The following is a 23498-nucleotide window of genomic DNA, read 5'->3' on the forward strand; positions in this document are numbered from 1 at the left end:
TTGAGTGTCAAGTTGAATTTCCTTTCAGAGTAAATCCAATTTCTGGCGAGACCTGCATCAATAATCATTTGTTTATAACAACTCACCTACCCGAAAAAGAATCAAATATAGTAAGTTCAATTCATATCAAAATAGCAAAAGAAGATAGAATCATAGATACGTTTATTGGCAAAATTTAATTTTTGATGGAACTTTGTGATATTATGGAGTGATAATTTTCCAGGAGTTCAACCCCCGTGAAATCAATACTAGCAAAAAAAATAATTTTACAGTTTGCGTGGTTGTGTTAGTTAATTGAAAATCCTGTGTCCATCTGTATGAAAATATTGATGACCTCGATCGTTACTAAAACACAATTTTGTAGTTGCATGTCATAATATTGTTGAGTGCACTTTAGGGCTAGGCAGACTCTGTGAACTATGATTACGACGAGTAGAGGCACATCAATGTTAGCAAGTAAATGAGATTCCCATGTCAGGGACACTGACAGTATCCCTCTTTGTGGTGACAAACCTATTTATTTCTCTGTGTATCTCCATTACCTATTTATCAAGGGAAGATCGATTTCTCTCTCACTCTGTCTGTCTGTCTCTCTCTCTCAATGAATATATCTATCTATCTATCTCTCTAGGATACTCTCTCATCTTCTCTCTATCTCATACTCTCTTACTTTCTCACTCTCCAAATACTCTTGAATGTATTTGGGTGCTGGAGGCTGTGATTGATTTATGATTTGGAATTTGGCTTCGCTAGAGCCCGCGATATGGCGGCGGTATCACACATGTCTCATATGGGTAATACCAATGAGGGACAAATCAAAGCAATTGTCAAACAGTTGACATTTCTCGATAAGGTTGTCCGCCCGTTCATTATTGTTATTGCTCCTGTTCATTTTGCCAGTTCTGTATTGGTATGATCGTTTTATAGGTACAATGAGATCCGGTAGTGTTATACTGTAATATTGAATGAATTAATGAGTTTACTCTATTTGCCAAAAATTATAACCTGAGATGAAACTTGAAGAAAATGATAAGAATATTCTCTTGTACTAAAATTGAGTAAATAAATTCTAGTAATAATACAAAAAATGATAATCACTACAATATTGAATCACATGCATGAATAATTATTTTGGGAAAACCTTATTGTATTGTGATCACAATTTCACAATTTACATCATTGAAGCCATTATCACATTATTACATTGAAGCTATTAACACAATATTCTGGAAAAACATATGATCAAATCCAATTAGAGCACTTATTATGGAGTGTGAAGAAAATGATAAGAATAGCCTACTCTCTTGTAATAAAATTGAGTGAATATATTCTAGTAATAATACAAAAACTGCTAATCACTACAATATTAAATCACACACATGAATAATTATTTTGGGAAAACCGTATTCTATTGTGATCACAATTTTACAATTTACATAATTAAAGCCATTATCACATTATTATATTGAAGCTATTAACACAATATTCTGGAAAAACATATGATCAAATCCAATTAGAGCACTTATAATGGAGTGTACTTTAATACACCTCGTTCAACAAAAGTTGTACATGAAGATTCGGAAAATGATGGGAGCTAATCTTGTTTCTCCATCATAACTGAAAAATAATATCTCGATGAGAATTACCTTCATCTTTGATTCATAGATCTCAGCTGGGAATCAACATTCCAACAATATCAATAATATTACGCTGATAGTTTCTAATGCATATTTGTACATTTCATTCATGTTACTGTTATTAGTTGTTACTTCTGAATTGCTAAGTTACTTATTTGACTCTATGTTATGTATCTCATATTTATATTTATATTTGTCTTGTTATTTTTGTTGATCTTGTTACTATTGTATTCTTTTGAAATTGGTGTATACCGTTGGAAATGTAATAAATAAATAAATAAATAATGAATTATATTTTGAATCAGCCCCTCACTTAGTTTATTTGTGATTTCTTCATTATCCATACTCATGTTATTTAATATAGTTCAACGATGTTCTTCGATATTGAATTTTCAAAATCATGAAACATCTTGAGAGTTGAATACAGTTTTAAATCATGGTGAGCATTCTTCGTGCTTCTCAAGAGCTAGTCATCCTTGTCTTGCAACTCAACTTGCAAAATATTTTGCTCTCGGCTTGTTATTCAAATTCACATCGTATAGCAAACATGAAAATTCCCACATCACTGGACCTTCAAGTACCATACTACTGAACACACCTAAATTCTCAGTGCGAGTAAATTAATCAACCATGGAAATCTCCAAACTCGCTACAAAAGTTCACAAAACAAAAATAATCTTGAACAAGAAACAGAGATTTGTCGTACTCAACTTGTGCTAAGGCTAAGACTGTAAAAGAATAAATAGGTAACATATTACAATTTTTTAAGCAGCTCACAGGCTTGTAGAATCACGTATTCGATGACTTGTGTAAGAGATTCATTGTGGAAAATATTGTATTAATGGAGGACATGGCATGAAGGTAAAAAGAAAACAAACAATATGAGAGAAAGCACATGGATATGAGCAGAAAAAAGTGTGTGTTAAGTGGAGCGAAACTGACGCGCGGTTGAAGCGGGCAGCGGAATCGCGGCGTTTCACGACAACCATGTCAAAACAAGCGTGATGGATTGCTTCTACGTTTATAATACCCACCATAGTATACCTGTACCTGAGAGAAAAAATACTATCAATGCAATTGTATTCTTTTCTCTCTGTTTATACCTTGTCGTATGATTTATTATACTTAATAGCATACTTCTTATACTAAACTTCTACTATGTGGATTTCGCACGCATATTATCGCACATTCGCCAACAATATCCTTCTATCTACCTGATTTTTTATCTCTTCTCGGTTTATCTTTTTACATAGGATATTTGTAATGTTCGTACGAAGTATAAAGCAGTATTGCTGCTTCCTTTTTTATATAATATCATAGTATATCGTAGTAGGTACTAGTAAGTCATTGTATTTTTCGACATAGTATAGGTGTCTTATGTTATTGCGCAAATAGGCATTTCATATAGCTTGAAACACCTCCGTGAAAGAATTTTGTCAAATTAATGGAAACAGGTGGACTACAAAATTTAAGTCAAGCGTGACGAAAATCTTGACGAAATACCGAATTCTATTGAACCGTGACAGTTTTGTTGCAGCTGTATGTAACCTACAAAAGAGGACCTTATTATAGACCAATTTGTAATAGATTGTGTAACATTTTAGATTATATTTGATACAACGCCACTAGGAGAATTCTAAACTTCCAGAAACTATTCTTAAAGAATTCTTGATAGAACAGTATTGGCTGTAAAGTGGTTTAGGATTAGAAGTCCAACAGATGTATCTAATTGATATCTTATAAAATCTTCTTTACAATTAATAAAAGCACATTCGCTTTAGCGTGTTTTACTAGTGGATGTCAGGCTCGATCTGTGAGCTCGATTGACCTAGTGATGGACATTCGATTCAAGTCAGTTGGTGAGCATCTTAGCAAGAATAACTTACTGCACTATACTAATTCATTGATCAAGGATCAGCATTCATTAGGTTTATTTAACCCGTCATACACATTGATCTTAATATTGAAAACCCTTTTGCTTTCTCCTCTCCTAAACTATTTGACATTTCAATTGAATCGTAACTTCAAATTTCATAAAACTAAGGCGGGATGCACATCGGAGAAACGCATTTCGTGAAGCCCTCTTTCATGAAACTTGTTTCATGCAATCAGTTTCACTCGCGCATACATACAAAAGAAACGTTCCTTGCATAATCTTATCAGTTGATTGCGAGCAACTTTCGTTTCACGTTTCCTGAAACTTTTTTCACGATACGCGTTTCTCCGGTGTGCATCCCGCCTAAAGCACGGAAATATTCAATCGTCAATTTTGTTATAATGTAGATTACAACATTTCTCATCATGACTTGTGATTTTTCTGACAACTCTTGTTAATTTGTTTTCTCTGTCTGTTTCAGGTAAGTAACGCATTCTTTATTTGGAAATCGATGATTACTCTTTGGTGGGTGAGTAAATAAATTAATTTATACTGTTGATATTATGTAGGTTGTAACAATCTTGTATTTAAATTACTATCTTAAATCATTGAATACCTCAATTCAAAATGAATAAAAGTAACTGATCAATTATCAAATTTTCAACACTCAATTGATGAGTTTAATGTGTATCAACTTGTCTATTCAGGGACAATCAATCAACTACTGCTTTGAATCTCGAAATACATGGAAAATAGTTGATTAGAATAATTGGCGATACTGTATTACGAAGAACAATCTCCAGATTCATGAGTTGAATATAGTTTAAACCTGTCAATGAATGAATTTATTCCAGAATAGATAGAGATCACAGAGTTGAATGAAAATTTAAATAGAGAACTCCTACGTGATTCAGATGGAATAATGCTTTCAATTCCCATTTCCACGCGGCACCAATGTTTCTCAATGTACGTTTTTCCAGTCAATCTTTCTTGTCTTCCTTCAGAAAGAGGATATACAGTCTCCGGGGTTTGTGAACGGTATGCCAGACTGTAATTTCCCTTTTGAAGCTCCATTCGCATGCTATTGACTACGGGAGAGAGAAAAGGAGGGAATTAGGGAGAGAGAAAGAGCGAGATTTTGTATGCAGGGATCTCGAATATTTTCCTTTCGAGTTCCCTACGCGACATACTTCTGTCCAACGCATTACTTATACCGGAACGTTCGTTTTGCTGAATTATCTGGGGAGATAAAAAACAATGGCACCGGCACCGTCTAAAAAGGCTCGAACAATGTCACACACCTCCCACATCCATTCAACTTGCTACCCAGAAAAAATGAGCCATATTTGTGGCGGAATACGGGAGCAACCAATGTTTATCACTGTCACGGGAACTCTACCGAGATGTATAGCTTTGAAACAGACAATCTTATTTGGATTTTTAATGAACCCCAGGAGAGTTCAACGTTTAGTGCTCAACGGTCGAAGATTCAGTAGAGAGTGTTCGAAAATAAATGATTCAGGACGAATGTTGGCCATACAACTTATAAATCACGCTTATTCTATTTCTCTGTTACTTATATTCATGAAATCCCCCCTCCTTATGAAATCCTGTTCCTGCTTTTGAGTGTAGATAAAAGTCAGCAACAACATAGTAGAAATTTGTACCGTAAATTTGCTGGTTATAGAGCTCGATTGATTCCGCTGTATCAGAAATGTCACGAATATTTCACAATTTACTGAAATATAGTATTATTTATTTATCTATTCACAATGGAGACAACGGGTTTCCACAATTATGTCTCCTAAATGGGAAAAAACATGATAAACATAATACGAACTTATGCAGAAAGAAATAATACAAACTATTAGAGGTCTTAATGAATATCCTTCCATCACGATTAGAGGTTCTGAAACTTCGTACGATAAATTATTATTCTGTTCATTGTACTTTTCAATAGTTTGGTTTTAATATTTTTTTAATAGATGGAATTAAATAGAGCATTTAATAGCATTAATAGCATTTAATATGCATTAAATAGCATTTATTCAAATGCTAATTGATATATAATTATTATTTAACGAAAATCCTAAATAAATGCTGTAAATCACCCCGAAGACTTTTGCTACTGCAGACATTGACAACAGGGTTAACAGCTAGATGGAAATTCAATGAGAACTACTATCCAAAAATTAGTTGCCAGCCCGGGAATCGAACCCGGTACCTCCCAATTGCTAGTCAGGAATGCTTAACCTTACACCAAACTGACAATCTCTGGATAGCAGCGCTCATTTTATACGAAGCCATAACGGCCAACCAGTTACAGATGGAATTAAATAGAGAATGCATTTATTCAAATGCTAATTGAATTAAAAATGAATTTAAAATTTTTTTTTAATAGTTTGGTAATCGATTACACATATTTCTCAGTATACTGTCTGATTACACGCATATGGAACACTCAAGTCTCTTACAAAGTTATACGATAATAAAAATAATAAAAAAGTTTGCAGTTTTTGTGATCTGTTTCTCTCACAAACATATTTCCAGCTTGAATATTCAATGAATTGTCCAAAAAATCGCATTTCGACATTAGCGATTCGCAATCAGTATTCACAGCCGTGCACTTGACTGAAAGACATAGCTGAATATTTTTCAATAGAGAGCACTCAAAGGCGGATTCCCAATCGATAGAGTTAAGTGCAGTAACGAAGTGACGGGAGGTGAATAGGCAAATGAAGTGAAGAAACAGAATTGGAAATTATGAAGCCCGGGACGACGAAGATGTGAAACGAGCCTTTTACATTTTGACTTGATGCCGCAATTAACACGTAGAACAGGCGGCGTCATCAAAGGGTCGACCTGCCCTTCCACCATTCAAGCCCTTTGCAGGTACTTCATTCTCCTGACAAGCCTTTCCCTTTGATAACAAATGTCGTCTGTCTTGTTTCCAATAGAAGTGAAAATCAACGGAGAATCAAACCCAATACAGCTCGCTATGTTACAGATCTGTGTGATTGCTGACTGGAGTTTTTAATTTGGGAAAGTTTTTATGCTGTTGGAGACTCTCATTTTGTAGAGTTCTTTGTACAGTTGAAGAGTATTGACATTTTTTCTTAACTTAGAGAACCCAATTTTTACTTTCCTTGCCCTATTACCATAGGTAAGGAAAGTATTGCTTTCCGAAAAAAATTAAGGTACCCCAATTTCTAAATTTCTATACGTTTCAAGGTCCCCTGAGTCCCCTGAGTTGATAGAGCAACTGCCACAAGTCTCACATCTGTAAAAATTTCAATTGAAAATTATTGTTGATTCTATTAAATCATTCACTATGAAGAGATAGCAGACCTCATGTGTGTCTCCAGCGTTATTTCCCTGTCACCAGCTGGCTCAAATCTTTGAATAGTAGACTTGAGATGCGCGGGAACACTAGCGTCAGTTGATAAATTTTTATAACGGCAAGGAAAGTTGTGTGAGTGAACCACACCAGATTTTTATTTCTATTCTTCGTGAGAAAGATTAACTCTGTATTTCAAGAATATGGTATTGAGTTGGCGCTCTTTGTACTGTTAAAGATCATTGGAATATTTCCTTCACGCAGAGAACGCAATTCGGTTTCAAGTTATCAAGTTCTACATATTATGTAGGAAATGATTTCTGGAATATTTAGTTGGTATATATATGCATATGCACTCATAGGCCAATACAAACATTAAAAGCATTCAAAGAGTCAATAACTTGTTTGGCCTATGTAGCCAGGAGACATTGCTGTGTCTGGCCTGCAAAAAATGAGCTTCAAATTGAGAGTTCAAAATCCACTCATAATGTAATGCACAATAACACTTTCATTCCAAGGTTGGAAATTCATTCGTAATCTTGATACTTCTTCATGAAAATTCACTTACAAGAAAAACTTTTGTTCTTGAACCTTTAGAACTAAAAATTTAGATGGTGAATATATGTTAGTATTTGTATTTGAATATTTCTTCATTTGCCGAAAACAAAATACAAGAAAAAGCTTCACAATAAATATATTATAATTTATTTATTTTCGAAGCTGCCTTGTTGAACGGAGGATTTGAGCCATCTTGATGCGTCGTCATTCAGATAAACTAATTTGGGACGCAATAAGTAATAAAAATATTCCAATATTTAAAATATTCCTGACAGCGTTATCATGAAGAATCATTAGGACTATTATACTGTGTTAGTCAATCAGTTTGTTTCTATGAATCATTCTGTTAACTATTATATGGATTGATAATCTTGTAAATTCATGGCTGAATGGGGATCTAATTCGTAATGTCATGTTTTAAACTAAGAAACGAGACATATTAATATTACTGCGTTCGTGAAAAAACAAGAGTCGTAACATAACATATAGATTACGAATGCCCCTCAATATTTGAAATGGATATTGGCTCTATTTATTTACTTTTAGAATGGAGTTATAACGAATTCAATTTTCTATAAATGGAGTTAAAGAGAGCTAGAAATAAATGTAATAGAACTTTATGCACTGTCATGTCTTTTCATACAAACTTTGATATTTAAGACAAAATCATCAGTTCAAGAAGCACCTATTGATCAAAATATTGTATTCATCTTGTTCACTTAAATTGACTAGAGATGGAAAAATATATGAATATGATTTCTATTATTCCCTCCATTTCTTGAAATTTCATCTATGTTTATGCTATTCTAGTTCCAATGTAATTCGATTCATTCACTTTATTGGACATTTTTATATTTCTTCCCCTTTCTTCGAGGTTAGAAAATTGGGAATCCCAGACTTATTGAATTATTGTTATTTATTATTATATAATTACTATTAAGGAACGCTGTGAAGTAGAATGAGGCTATGCTCTCAATTAGGGTTGTAATGCTTTGCTATCATTGTGAAGCTGATAAAGTGGCGTTTTTAATGGGAAGTGATTACAATATTACTGCGATGAATCATGATTGTTGTCCTCTTCTTTATCTGAACTGCTATCTCGATTGATAACAGTAATGAGTTATTTCACTGCTCCTAACCTAAAATTTGAAGCCAGTCAGTGTTTGACTAGGTTCCGTTGAACATCGAAGATGTTTTGAAAAGTTTATTTTATTTTTCAATTTTTGTTCAATGATGGTGAAAAAGGTTTTCATGTGTTGCTGGTCTAAAAGTAGGGATTCTGACACGGATGAACTTGATACCTACAGTCTTTCCACAGTAAGTAAATTTTTTAATCTGTTATTATGTATCTTCAAAACGTTTGTCGTTTGAAAAGTAGTGGTTTCGATTTCTACCTATTTACGATCTACCTATTATATATTTATATTTACACCTATTATCCACCTTATTGAATGCGTCCGAATTATTAGTGCGCCTGAAGTTGAAATTTTTGAAACAGTTAATTTTACGATTGGTAGCTAATATATTCATGAGACTTTGGAGATACATTTTTTCTGAGCATTATCATCAATAAAATTGAATGCTATATTCCGCAGAATCCTATACTATTAAAAGAGCAATTTCTGTTTATATATTTGTTTATATATCTGTATGTCACCGGATCTCGAAAACTGCTCTAACGATTCTCATGAAATTTGGAACATAGTAAGTTTATGAATTAAAATTTCAATTGCACTAGGAAAACTCGCTGAACGACATTGAAAGGATAATTCATCCTTGGAAAAACAGCTGAGACTTTCTTCGTCTGTGGATAATGGAAGTGAGTGAGCGAGTGCGTCTGTGGAAAAATAAAATATTTCATCCCCGAAATTAATAAGCTGACGTATTGCCAGCTGTAAAATATAAGCACAACCTAAAAGATGAAGAAACCTTAAGGGTTTGAAAGGAAAAATTATTCATAATAAATAAAAAATAATAATCATATTCAAAATAATAACATATTTTCGCGATCTTTCCAAATTCATCAAAAAAGTTGAATTTCCTTTTAATCTTTCAACCCTAAAACTTTTTTTAGCAGATACACTCAGCTGCTAGGGGGCTGTTAGCCTTTGCATGTTTAGTATTTTGTTTATAAAGTGATGAGACATGGTATTAGCAATGACCTTTTTCAGTGTTCATAATCTATGAATAACAGATAACAGTCCTTTTTTCTTAGTAGAATTAGAAGACATTCGCAAGTGAAAACTTCATATAAAGTTGTGAATATTGGGCTACATGTTTACTCTAAAAAGTCCAAAATAGTAACTTGATGCTATTAGTATAGAATGGTATATAGTATTTCAACAAATATTGTAGCAACCATAAGTATATCATTCTAAATATAAACTGTAAATATATCATAATTTTTCCTTTTTTTGTTATAAATTTCTATGCTTTTGTACTACAGAGCGAAGCTCTATAATATCGGTTCCCCGATATTATTTATTGTAGAGAAATTAATTCATTTTTAAAATAGGCAAGTCATGCAATGATAGGGAGACATGATTTAATTCATATCACTTGAAAATGGCATCAATGACCGAAACATGTTGTGATAAAATATTTTTAAAAAAGGTACTGAGATTTTTATTTTCTTTATATTTATAGGGAGAGAATATTATTTGTCTCAGTCAAAAACCGTTCCTCAAATTTCAAATAAAATATATCATTTTTATCAATCCCATAAATTTGAGTAGAAGTTTTAGAGCATGAATGTATAACATTTTTAATATATTATTATTTTTCACAAAATCTATAGGTACTGAGTACAGATGATTAACTTATCACAGTTCACTGTGTGGGTTTGGGTATTTCGTTTAATTTATTTCAGTTCTAAGAAGATAATACTGTATTTACGAAGACAGCTAGTCAAAAATGAATGAGAATACTGTATTCATAAACATAACGAAGAAGCGCAACTGGAACTCAATCCATTTTCTTTTTTATTAGCCAAATGAGCACGATATCCTTTGCAAACTCACCTGGTTGGTATGTTTGCCAACGTCACCCGTCTATTTTTCGCATGCAATTCCTTTACACGTCAGTCTCGTTTGCAACGATTTACCCTCTTCTCATTCTCATACTCTTCCTTCTTTTTCTTCTTCTTCTTCTTCTTCTTCTTCTTCTTCTTCTTCTTCTTCTTTTTCTTCTTCTTCTCTTCTTCTTCTTCTTCTTGTTCTTGTTCTTGTTCTTGTTCTTGTTCTTCCTCTGCTTATCTTTCACCTCCTTAATATTTACTTCTTTTTTCATCCTCTTCTCCTGCCTCCTTTTTCCTCGTGTTCTTGTGACCTTTTTCGTCTTATGTACCTTTTTCTTTTTCTTCTCATTTTTCCTCTTCTTCTCATTTTCTTCTTCTTCTCATTTTCTTCTTCTTCTTCTTCTTCTTCTTCTTCTTCTTCTTTTCTTCCTTGTGCTCTTCTCATATACTTCATCGTTTTCATTTATTTTCTTCTTTTTTTTCCACCTCCTACTCCTCCTCCTCCTCCTCCTCCTCTTCCTCATTCTCCTCCTCCCTTTCTCCTCCTCATCCTCCTTCTGTCCCTTCTTCTCCTCCTGTTCTTCCTCATCATCCTTATCCTCCTCCTACTCCTCCTCATCTTCCTTCTCCCTTTCTCCTCCTCATCCCCCTTCTGCCTCTTCTCCTCCTCCTACTCCTTCTTCTCCTCCCGTTTTCTCTCATCCTCCTTATCCTCCTTCTCTTCCTTCTCATCCTCCTCTCCCCTCTCCCATTCCCCCTCATCCTCATCCTCCTCCTGTTTCCCCTGATCCTCCTTCCTTATCCTACCTTTTTCTCATTTTCTCTTCTGTTATTTTTCTCGTTTTCCTTGTATGAGAATCAAACACACTAATGCACACATTCCCTTAGTGAGTGTTTTTGTCTAAGCTGGAGCTAGAGCCGAGTCTATCGGTGCCAGGCCCCGTCAATACGGTCATGCGATGTTTTCTCGACTTGTGCAGTAATGCTTCAGACACGGCATTCAGTCCGCGATGGTCGCTCCGCGTCTGAATAGCTCGCTGATCGCTGTCTAGTTTCTCAGTTGACCTTCTCAGCTATTAGCCAAAATTTGTTTCAATTGTGCAATTCGTGTGGGAATCTACTACGTCGTATTTTTAATTCTACTACGAAAGATATTAGTGAATAAAATCTCTATTACTTCATCTTTGCTCTTACTAAATTAGAAAAGTAATATCAAAGTGAGTTTGCTATTACTAAACATTTTTAATTGAATAGGGTTCCAATATTGTTCACGTACTGTATTTAATCCTCAACTTGAAAAACAGGATTCCTACTATATAGTTGATTGAGTCGCTGTAAGATTCTACAAGAAACTAGAGTTTGTCTTGCTGTTCTGCTATCTTCCAAATTTCAACAGATGTGCTAAAAAATAAAAACTTAACCCCTTCTCCCATTCATGCCCTTTTCAATGCAACAGAAAAATGGGCAGTCATTGCTTCATTCTCGTAGATTCCATCTATTATCGTGTCACTTCTTACATTGACCGTAATATGGTCCTATAGGAATAACAGGATTCCTACTATATAGTTCGATTTTAACTTTAAAATGACCAATGTTCGAAAATAGTCGTTGAAATATTTAAAAGTTTTTAATAAAGGGTACTACAAGTTTTTATATTGTTTTTATTAGTCCTAAGGGAATATAGTTGTTCTCTTTTCTGAATTACGGAGTCCAATAACGTACTTTGTCTACTGTAAATGATTAGAATGAATACATGTTCCTTAATTTCAATAAACAAATCTAATAACGATTGTATCCATTCCATAGATTGAAAAATGCATCTCAAAAGTATTTATAACCCCTAAAAATCTACTAAGATGACGCTCACTTTTTGTGTAGTTGAGAAGTTAATATTATGGTAATTATTCATATTAAAAAAGACTAAGAAATTGTCAAAAAACACAGATTTCAAAGGTTCAATCTTTGTAACCTCAGATTTAAATTTGTGGTTTTTGACAATTTCTTAGTCTTTTTGATATTAAGATGACTCTCTATTATCCATAATTCGAAATCAAAGATTAATATCAGTATTTATTTATTCGATGAGAACATGCACATACACATTGGAAGAGAGCATGCCCTAGCCCAAAACCTCTTCTCTTCCTAAATTTAATTCATTCAAATTGTCCAAATTATCCATATTATTCAAGATGATCAGTCTCTCTTCAATTTAAAAATTTGAACGTGTGAAGAAAGCTTCATAGACGCGGTGGGAGTGAGAATTTCCAAGTCAGCTCCATAGTTTGTGAGTGAGACTGTAGAACTCTATAAATTCAATACTTGAGTACTATACTCGTTTTGAAGTAGGTGTATTTCTTTGGAGAGCCAACTCAGCGATTATTCAGCAATGGATGCTTGAACACGTTGTCGTTCTGTGCGATTGCCGTGTGGGCCACTTTGAAATCGTATTCACACCTCTGTCAGCGACCTCTTAACTGGTCTATTTCTGACTCAACCTCTTAAATCACTCCATCCTGCCGTTGTGCTCAATTTCGTAGGAGAAGAGCACATATTTCTTCACAGAGCTCTCATTGAAAATTATTCTTTCAATCCCTCCTTTTTCAAAATCAACCGCTTCTTCTATTCAGTGCAAGAGTAGTGAGTGGATTGTCAATAGGTCTCGAACCCCGAACTCGAACACTCGCAATTATTGAACTGCTCTAGAACTCGTTGAGCTCTTCTCTTGAGTGCGCAAAGCGGGTCGTTTTGATTGGAATAGGCTGCGATTTCCATTTTTATAATGAATCTGCTGAGTGCAGCGCATTGTCGTTTGCCTTTGGTTTCCATCAGTTGATCAATGCTTTATGGCTGATGATGTAGGTTTTCTCTGCTCGGATGTAATGAATAAATAATTCCTCTTCTTCACCCATATCATGAAAAAACAACTATATTCATCCAGAATGTTTTGCAAATTTCAATTTTCCAGGAATTCATGAACTTTGACGAAAGATAGTAAGTAACAAATCTTTATTTTTGGGCAAAAAATTAATCTAAGTTGCTTCTCTTTGTATGCTGAAGTGCGTTCTGTAGCTAACAATGTGATAGAATACACATAGCATCCATAATGTATAATGCTTACAATGGCTCATAATGTGATAACCAGAGAAAACTACTATAATATATGCTGTATAATATAATATATGATGTATTCTGTGGTGATAAACTACAAGATGGCTTGAGGTATTAAGCCATGAAGTTCACTATTATAATCACCTCTTTTGATAACGTTTGCTATCAATGATGCACTATTGTTTCAAGAATTTATTCGGAGATCTTGAATTGAGAAGAGTTCCTAGATACATCAATCCTTGTCAAAGATTTTGATGCTATTTCACCATTTTAACCTTATCATAATGTTTGAGGTTAATTAGGATAATTGTTCGTAATTTTCATTCAAATTCAACCTGTAATTTCTATCCAAACTCAATCTGGACAAATGAATTCAAAGTTAAAGTTCGCCAGAGATGCAGTTTTGGCCGGTTGATTTAAGCCTCTTCCCTGCCATTTTTTCATCAAATTATAGTTGAATAAAAAAATATGAAATATCTCGATTCTCTATCGAACGCTATTCCGAATCGATTTCATTTTCACTCTGGAACAATAGTATTAACGAGCTCAGTGAATAACAGGCAGGGATAAATTGTGTGCAAAAAAATAGCAGGCTAATTGGCGGTGATGGCCAATCATATTGTTGGAGAGAATTTGCATGTCTAGCCGGCTCGAAATTGGATGTTCGATTGGAAGAGTGACGTCACGGCTCGAAGGGGCGAGTTGCAATATTGAAAGTGGGTCATTAATTTTTAATTAGTCTCTCATCTCACGCCATTCTTCTTTTTGCAGTTCATTAACCGCCCCGTCCGTGCGAGAAACTGCCGGAATTTGTCTCTTGACCTTTCCAAACTGACAGCCGCGTTACACCATTAGCATGCCAATTTGTTTTCACTTTGCAGTTTTTCAATTTCTCACGATATAAGCGATGTTATTACTTGTAGCATGTTAAAGCCTCCTCATGAGGAGGCATAACATAGTAATGGGGGTTTCATCAACTAAATATGCTTCTCTAGAGCTCCTCTATAGAGAAGCTGTGAGCAACGAGGATCGGAAGAAGTATTCCGATATTTCTTCATTCATGCATTATGATTTTCTTTGTTGAAAGATTCTCTACTTGCTCATACACAACATAGTCAACATCACATACTTACTGAGTTTTTAGCTATGATGTTCTGTTAGCTTGTTCCTTAACTACAGTAAAGACACTGCATTCGCATTGTCTGAAGCATGTAAAGTGCATTCATAAACTACGTTTTCGCAAGATAAAATCAATGCAGAAAAATGTACTCACACGCAAATGTACTATGTTACGTGATCAATTCATTTCCCTCCTGACTAATTAGAAGAGATTTGTAATAAAAATAACACATATCAAACTCCTTATAGTATGCTAGGGGCGTGTCTTGCTAGAATGTAATATTTTTGTGAAATAGATAGTCCAATAGCCTCAACATAGTTGACTCTAGGGTTCAGACTTTTGGAAATTCAGTAGTATTTGAGAATAAGCTTGTCGTGCTGGAGTGTGTACCTTTGTACTGAAATTTAATTTTATGATATCTAGTGTATGGGAACCTTAGTCCTATGAAATTTAATGACCACGGATTTTTCATGAGATAGACTCTAGGAATATGTTCATGAACTTCATGAGGAACATACTATCAATTCTCAGGTATTGCAATAGTGTAATTATTATTTCCCATTAAAGTGAAACCTTAGAGAATAGATATGGTTGATTGAATTAAACGTCTCTGGTAAAACTGATAGAAGTTGAGTTTGAGTGAAGTTGTGGAACAATATTTGATGGATGAAGGATTCCTCATTATGAAAAGTTTTTTATCAGAAAAAGACGTGTAGAAGTGACTGAATCAGTGCAAGAATTTACTTAGTAAAGTGTGTTGGAATAATTGTTGAACTAAAAATCTTCTATTTTCAAGTTTTATGAACGTTAAACGACGCAATCTCCGTTCTCCAAGGCTCAAGAGGGTTGCTATCAAACGCGACTATGTACTCGTGTTGAAGAATGATTTGGTGAGTAGAAAGAGCTGCTTCCACTTAACATTCATATAAAGTTCTTCAGTAATGTGGTATTTTGAACTTTTCAGATACTTCTGAATATCATGAAGACTGATACAGTGAATTTCCATATGTAACAATACTCTTGAATATAGAATTATCAAAATATGAAATTAATTAAAGCTGGTAGATTCTCTTTGATCATATTGAGATCGTTTCTCATCTCCTTGAGATCGATCTTGACCTCTTCTTCGTTTCTAAAACTGATATCTGTTAGATTATTTGAATCGTTATAAGGATCAGAACAAACAAAAGAATGTTCGATCATCTCTTTTTCCAAACGAGGGAATCGCTAGAAATCGACGCAAAAGTTGAACGTTTTCTTTTTTGAAGAATTAAAGAACACAGAAAAAACTCTGTACCGGTCTCAAAAGGTTCCCTTCAATCAATAATAGTTCAATCAAGAAAAAAGAAATCAATATAAATTGATAAAATCATTGATATTGATTTATAATTAGAAAATACAAAAATACAGTAGTTGCGAAAAATACAAGATACGTCATACTAAAATATATTTATCCCAAATTTGAATAATTAATTAAGTTGACATTGTCAGTGGAAGCGTACAACATTCACTATTGTTCAGTAATTTATTATACAAATAATTGAAATATAATGTTGATATTATCCATTAGTGTAACACCAAACTGGGTATTGAATTCTCAGTCTTCATCTTGAATCTACAGCAAACGGAAATAATTCAACTAATTTCACCTCAAGTACCCTCTGTTAATCTTTGAAATTAACTATTAATTCTCTAGAATGGTATCTACCAGAGTGTATAACAACAGAAATATTCAATTATTACTGGAATGCTCTGGGAAGAAACTCAGAAGGACAAGATAAATGAAGCTGAGTTGATGTTTGAGTTCTCGTACTGATGACGTATCTTACAGCAGCGCCTTGTGAATAACTAGCCGTCACTTGGCAAAATACCCCCAGGTTTTTCTTTTTCCGCTTTTCGCATTTACAATTTACCAGCTCTTTGTTGGTCCTTTCCTCTGGCGATGAAAAGGCCACTAACATAACACTACTTGCCTGCTCGCCTGCTTGCCAGCCCCACAGTGCACAGTGTACCCGTGTTCTGCTCTCTGCCTGCGATAACAATGTGTTCCAGTTGTTGTTCCTGCCCAACAATGCTCAACAACTCTTCAACTATTCAAAGCGCACGCGACAGCATCATGCATAGAACATCACTATTCATCAAAACAATGCAAACGTCTTGGAAATTTCTTCGTAGTGGGGAGGTGGGATGTGGAGCGTCATAGCTACTTCTGTGATATTGATAAACTTGATAAACTACACTTTGATAAACTTGTATATATATCAACCACTTGTTTAGAGTGATGGAGAGTTATATAATTTGATATTTCCTGTGTTTGGAAGTGTTAATCGTTCATTTTAGAAGTGGAATGGATATAACTAAAATATAGTTTCAGTCTGTTGTCCTTTTCATTACTAATGATATTTGTTGCCCACAGGATGATGAGCTTGAAAGTCATTTTACTAAGAACAAGAGAAAAAACAAACGAAACGGATAACAAGAGGATTGGTGAAAAGGAGATGGATGATAAAAAAACATATTTATTCAAAATACATACTGTATATTCCAATGATTCAGAGAATACTATAATTTAATTTAATTTTCCTAAAGTTACCTTGAAAAGTGACCATTCCTGCACTGATTACAGAACGCAAAGAATCATTTTTCCGCTCTAGTGCGCAAAGTATTACTTTGCATACTCCAGATTTGCAACATGGCAACACAAAATAGTTGGTGGGTTATTATGGATGATTAGTGCACGAAAACAAAAATTGAGATGGTAACAATGACTGTGGTTAGATTTAGATAAGAATCATTTCAATGGCTACCCTACATTTATGATAAAATCCCAATCTAGAAATCCAAAACAAGAATAATGCTCATCTAAATCATAAATAAATAATCATCATTTACGAATTCTCATCATTTAATAATAAATAATAGTTCTTTTCTATTGATAATTATTATTTCAACTGCAAGCAATGAGAAAAGTAGCAAATATACATTATAAAATTCGAATTTTGAGGTTAAATGATTACCGTTCGATATCTATATAAATAAAAATAATAAAAAACATAAGAATACTACAGTAGATATTATCTGTTGTCTATGTTATTTTTATAAATATTTTTCAGTTTACTTTGAGCATTTTTGTCGGTAATTTGAGCAAAAGTCTAAATTTCTGAATCCTGTTTCAGTACTTTTTAGCTGGATGAAACAAACTTAGGTACGATTCTCCCCGCTAGGTCGCGCGCTTGTCGGTTCAGCCATCTTGCAGCCATCCGAATCAGCTGTTGGCGTGTATTTTGAATGCGGATTTTTTGTTCTATCTGTATTTTTTCTTATTCTTGAATGAATAAATATGAACTTTGGCTGAGAATTTTCAACTTCAATTGGATTATTAATTTTTAAATGAATTAAGGTTGTTATCAGTAACAGCATCACACACACAAACATTTGATGGATTTCAGCCATCATTTTACCCATAATCAACCACTTCCTAATAGTAACTGTAGGAAAAGTTTAATGTGAAATACGTGAGCAAAGTTCCTCTGCTGCACTCAAGAAGCCATTCCGCTCGCCTACGGCTCGGGCGTAAACGTTTCTTTCGGTGCAGCAAACTGTCACTTTGCGCACTAGTTGCACAAATAACTATTCCCTTTACAAAGCATAACATAATTTTCTTTAGCTACTCTTAAGACTGTAAAGAAGTCTCTAGATTCGTCTCTGCTATCGCAAAATCTCTGTAGTCTTCATCCTGTAACTCCTTTTTTCCTGATGGTCGCAAATCATTAATTATCATCTTGGTCTTGCTCTTCTTCAATGTAGGCGTTCTGCTTCATCTAACATCTAATTAGAAATATCGATATTTTTTGCTTCGTTGTGATAAATCTCTTGCAGTTTCTCAATATTGGAGTTCCGCTTCATATTATTTCTAATAATATGTTATATTCCGACTTTTTAACTTGGTGTAATTAGCAGTTCAAAATACATCTCCATCTCATCATGTCAAAAACAAATAAATTTTATGTATGTTTGCAATTTCGTTCGTATTATTTGCCTGTTATTGAGTATTTGAATTTAATTGAAATACCTGATGTGTTATCATATCCGCATTTGTAGAGGAATTCTTACTTGATTGTCTATTGAAACTACGTTGGAATTTAGATTGGGTGAATAGACATAACCTTCTTGGACAATTTTCAATTGAAATTCGGGAATGGAATAGTGAGGGCTGAATAGTGGCCATTCTATATTTATCCTATAGTTACACTAGAGGTGACCATTGCTAGGCCTGTTTTTTTTTTCATTTTCGATCATTTTATGATTATGTGTATGTCATTGATCTGTTGAGTCCTAACTCCGCCAAATAAAGATTTTTACATTTCATTTCTTTGATTAAATAAATATCAATATTACATAATATTATTGATCCATTAATTCCATTCTCGGCGGCTAGTGAAATAAAGTTTCCGTTCAATTCGGGTCGACGATAGACCCAACCAACGATCTACAACACTAATATTAGTCTATATAGATTGTTGGGCCCAACTCAATTAGGAATGAGATCAACTACTGAAGATGATGACCCGACAGTTCCTTTGTGGGGGGCAGACAAGTGGAGAAGGAGGCTTGGCTGCCAGACTGCTCGGATAAGCAAGCAATTTGGATAGCTTTTTAGCCGGCAGACAGGATCGGAAGGCAGCCTTCAGCTTTGGACCCCGGTCTAAACTCCGACTGCTGCATCCAATTACCAAAAGTTTACAGGATCGCGCGGCCAGCAAACTCAGCGCGCCGCTCGATGCGATTAGAAGCGCTGAACTGGCTGCTTTCAACCGTCTCATCAAATATAACTCGCGGCTAACTCTATCGCTGAGTTTATCACTGGACTAGGTCGTGTTCTTGTTGATTAGGATCGGTTTCTAATATTACTCATTCGTTAATTGCTTATTAGTCCAGTCAATATAGACATAAAAAAGGGGATGTGCTTGCAATTTATATTGTAGTTCTGATTTTTTAATATATTATTTGGGTACATAAGAGAAGTCCAGATCCAATTTCTTCATGCAAAATTTCCTTGTGCTAGATACAGAGTGGCCCAAAAACCTCGTATTTTCGACGCATTTTCCAGTTTTCAGCTATTCCTGACAAATCTCGTGATCGGACAGAAAAATTTGCTCTCGCCTTTTTTCTGGAATATGAAATTCTGAATGAAATGAGATCATTCGGAAATCTCTATCTCCAATGAGTACTGAGTTATGATTTTTCAAAAATGAGTGAAATTTGAAGAGAAAAACAATTTTTGATGAATTTTAGATTTTGATCAACAATATCTTCCGATTGTTATCATTTAGATGTATTCATTCAAAATCCCTCTGAGCGTATTTTGTGCTCTACAATCTGAAATCAGGGAGAGCGCTCTATCTCATATAGATTTCCAGGTACACCTGATAACAATGATACTTGTATTGTGAAAAACACCTAATTTTCAGCTTCAACAATCATCACCAACTACATACATAGTCTTTACATTGCTATTTCGCACAATGATATAAGTTCATTAGATTATGTTCTATGAAAATCACCCGTTAGATGCACTTCATTTCAGTATTTCCTAGTGGAGAGGCGCGCTTAAGGACACCTCAAGGATCAAAATTTCAAACACTTATAACTTCTGTGAGCCGAAAATACGAGGTTTTTGGGCCACTCTGTATCTAGCACAAGGAACTTTTGCATGAAGAAATTGATCTGGACATCTCTTATGTACCAAAATAATATATTAAAAAATCAGAACTACAATATAAATTGCATGCACCAATGTTTATAGTGACTGGACTATATGTTTTGTGGTATTTTTTGAAATCGTGACCGATATTATTTTTGGATCATTGAGTTCATTGAATACTTCCCACTTGACTAAACCTCTTCTTGTTGATCAGGATTGGCTTCTAAGTACTCCTTGTTTGTTAATTACTCATGTTCTGTGGTATTTTTAATAATCCGTAATAATATGATTTTTGGATTGTTAAATTCAATGAAGAATCCACTGGACCTTTTGTGTGTCCTTGGTGGTTAGGATTGGCGTCTAATAACGCACTCATTCACCTTAACTATATAGTACTACTACAACTACTACTACTTATCTACTTCATCTATCCCTAAGTCATTCCCTGACTCATTAAGGGTCGGTTTCTGAGCTCGGGATTTTGCTAAGTTCTAGACTTTAAACAGCTGGAGTCAGAAAATTGGCTTCCCGAAACGGGGCGTAGTCGTAGTCATAGTTCAGGTTTTAATTAAATTTCGAAAAACTATAAAATTGAACAGAAAAAAATTATGAGGAAATAGTGTAAATATTGAATGAAAAAGACTGAGAAATTGTCAAAAACCCACTAATTTATTGATAATTAGAAAAACTTTTTCATTCAATATGAATAATTACCACAATATCAACTTCTCAACTACACAAAAAGTGAAAATAGTGTAAAGTTTTAGATATTTTGAATTTTTTAGTAATGTTTCATTTTGTCAAGGAAAAACGTTTCCAATTATAGAAATTAAAAATAAAGATTTAATGCAATTATTTACAGCGACTACGCCCGTTTTGGAAAGCCAATTCTCTGACTCCAGCTTTTTAAAGTCTAGAACTTATCTAAATCCCGAGCTCGGAAACCTGAGTCTTGTGATATTTAAGAAAAGCAATTATTGATTTTTGAGTCTTTCAAACCATCAAAATAATACTTTACTCTGGATCATCCAAAGCGTCCATTCAAGTTCTCATTTAATATTTGCATTTTTTCATGGTTCTATTCATTTATGTTTCTCTAAGTGTAAGTAGTACCACAGAATTACAAGGTGTTTTATTATTATAGGAGTTTTCTCTGGTAGTACTTAAAAGTAGTACTTTATAAGAAAATATCGAGTTCGCCTAATATATACTAGTTGTTGATATGATTATGATGATATGATCGTAACATATCATGACTCCAGAATCACAGTAAGTTGAAATCAATATCTAAAGTATGGAGTATATAGATTCCTCAACATTTCAATCAAGGGTCCGAATTACAATCCAGTCATGAATATCAGTATTAATATCTGAGGGCTGCTCATGCAGCCTTCGTAGTGAAGGGAAAAAGGGAAAAGTAGGGCGAACATTTTACAACAATTTCATGGACAAAAATGGTTCAATTTTGTAATATTGTATGGAAAAAGTGCCAGCTGAGCGATGGAGTTTTCCAGCCATGAAATTCGGATGCCTATCGCCGCGCAGAGCCAGAGCAGCAAGCTACTGAAATTGAAATCTGCTGGCGAGCCTTTCGAGCGTGTCATGCCATTCGGTTAGCCCCGAAAAGGAGAAAGACAGCTGATAAACAGAGAAAGAAAAAGAGAGAGAATGTTTGAGAGTATAAGAGAATACTGATGAACAGATATTAGAATAGATTAGATTAGTTTTCTTTATTCATGTATGTTACAAGAGAGAGAGATAGTGAGAGAGTGAGCGAGAGAGGGTGAGAGAGTGATTGGAAGGGTGTAAATAAATGGGGGAAGTGAGTGAGTAAAAAAGACGAAGAATTGATAAATAAAGAGAGAGAGGATATGTGACAGAAAGTGGACGGGAAGAGGGTAAGTGAGTGGGGGGAAGTGAGTGAGTGAAAAGAAGAAAGAGAACTGATAAACAGCAATGGTGAGAGCCATTCGGTTAGCCCCGAAAAGGAGATAAAACAGCAAAAAGGAGAAAGATGACATAAATATAGCAAGAAAAAGAGTGAGAGAATGTGCGAGATAAAGTGAACTGATGAAAATAGAGAGTATGTGGAAGTGTTCAAGTGGGGGGAAGTGAGTGAGTGAAAAGAAGTCTAAGAACTGATGAATAAAGAGACAGAGAGAGAGGGTGGAAGTGTGAAAGAAAGTGGACTGATAAACGGGAAGAGGGTGAGTGAGTGAAAGAGTGTGAATGGGAGGAAGTGAGAAAGTGAGTGAGTGAGAAAAAGAAATAGAACTGTTGAAAAGCAAGGGTGAGAGCCATTCGGTTAGCCCCGAAAAGGAGATAAAACAGCAAAAAGGAGAAAGATGACATAAATATAGCAAGAAAAAGAGTGAGAGAATGTGCGAGATAAAGTGAACTGATGAAAATAGAGAGTATGTGGAAGTGTTTAAGTGGGGGGAAGTGAGTGAGTGAAAAGAAGTCTAAGAACTGATGAATAAAGAGAGAGAGAGAGAGGGTGGAAGTGTGAAAGAAAGTGGACTGATAAACGGGAAGAGGGTGAGTGAGTGAAAGAGTGTGAATGGGAGGAAGTGAGAAAGTGAGTGAGTGAGAAAAAGAAATAGAACTGTTGAAAAGCAAGGGTGAGAGCCATTCGGTTAGCCCCGAAAAGGAGAAAACTCCAAAACGGAGAAAAATAACTGATAAGCAGAGAAAAAGAGAGAGAGAATGTTTGAGAGTGAGTGAGTAAAAAGAAGGCACATAACTGATAAATAAAGAGAGAGAGGGTGTGAGAAAAAGTGAACTGATAAACAGGAAAAGGGTGAGAGAGAGAGTGAAAAAGTGATAGAATGCAAGTGGGGGGAAGTGAGTGAGTGAGAAAAAGAAAGAAAACCGATAAGCAGCAAGAATGGAGAGAGAGAGTGAGCAGAGACAAACAAATGATACAAGTTTATTTTTTATAATACTCTTAATACCAACGGTATCTCTCTTCTATGAAGTGAGTGAGTGAGAAGGAGAAAAATACATTGCTTTTTATTTCTAGTGATCTTTACTATTTGTAATTTATCTCTTATATCATGCTACCATATCCTTCATAACTGATTATGCTGAAACTTGATACAGTACTACAATTCTCTCGTATATCAAAAATGTGGCATTTGCA

General features: G+C 34.6%; 1 protein-coding gene across 9 annotated transcripts in view; it reads left to right on the forward strand.

The window, feature by feature from the left end:
- LOC111057853 (apoptosis-stimulating of p53 protein 1) overlaps window positions 1–23498 on the forward strand; it is a 376427-nt gene that overhangs the window by 258173 nt on the left and 94756 nt on the right. Inside the window, exon 1 of one of the 9 annotated variants that reach the window (XM_039437717.1) lies at window positions 8576–8725. The exons of the other annotated variants lie outside the window; for them this stretch is intronic. Coding sequence (XP_039293651.1) covers window positions 8639–8725 — 87 coding nt within the window. The 5' untranslated portion in view covers window positions 8576–8638. Of the gene's footprint in view, window positions 1–8575; window positions 8726–23498 lie in introns of those variants that run through there. 9 annotated transcript variants of the gene reach the window in all.

The sequence above is a fragment of the Nilaparvata lugens genome, chromosome 11, assembly GCF_014356525.2.
Source record: "Nilaparvata lugens isolate BPH chromosome 11, ASM1435652v1, whole genome shotgun sequence".
NCBI classification, from domain to species: Eukaryota; Metazoa; Arthropoda; class Insecta; order Hemiptera; family Delphacidae; genus Nilaparvata; species Nilaparvata lugens.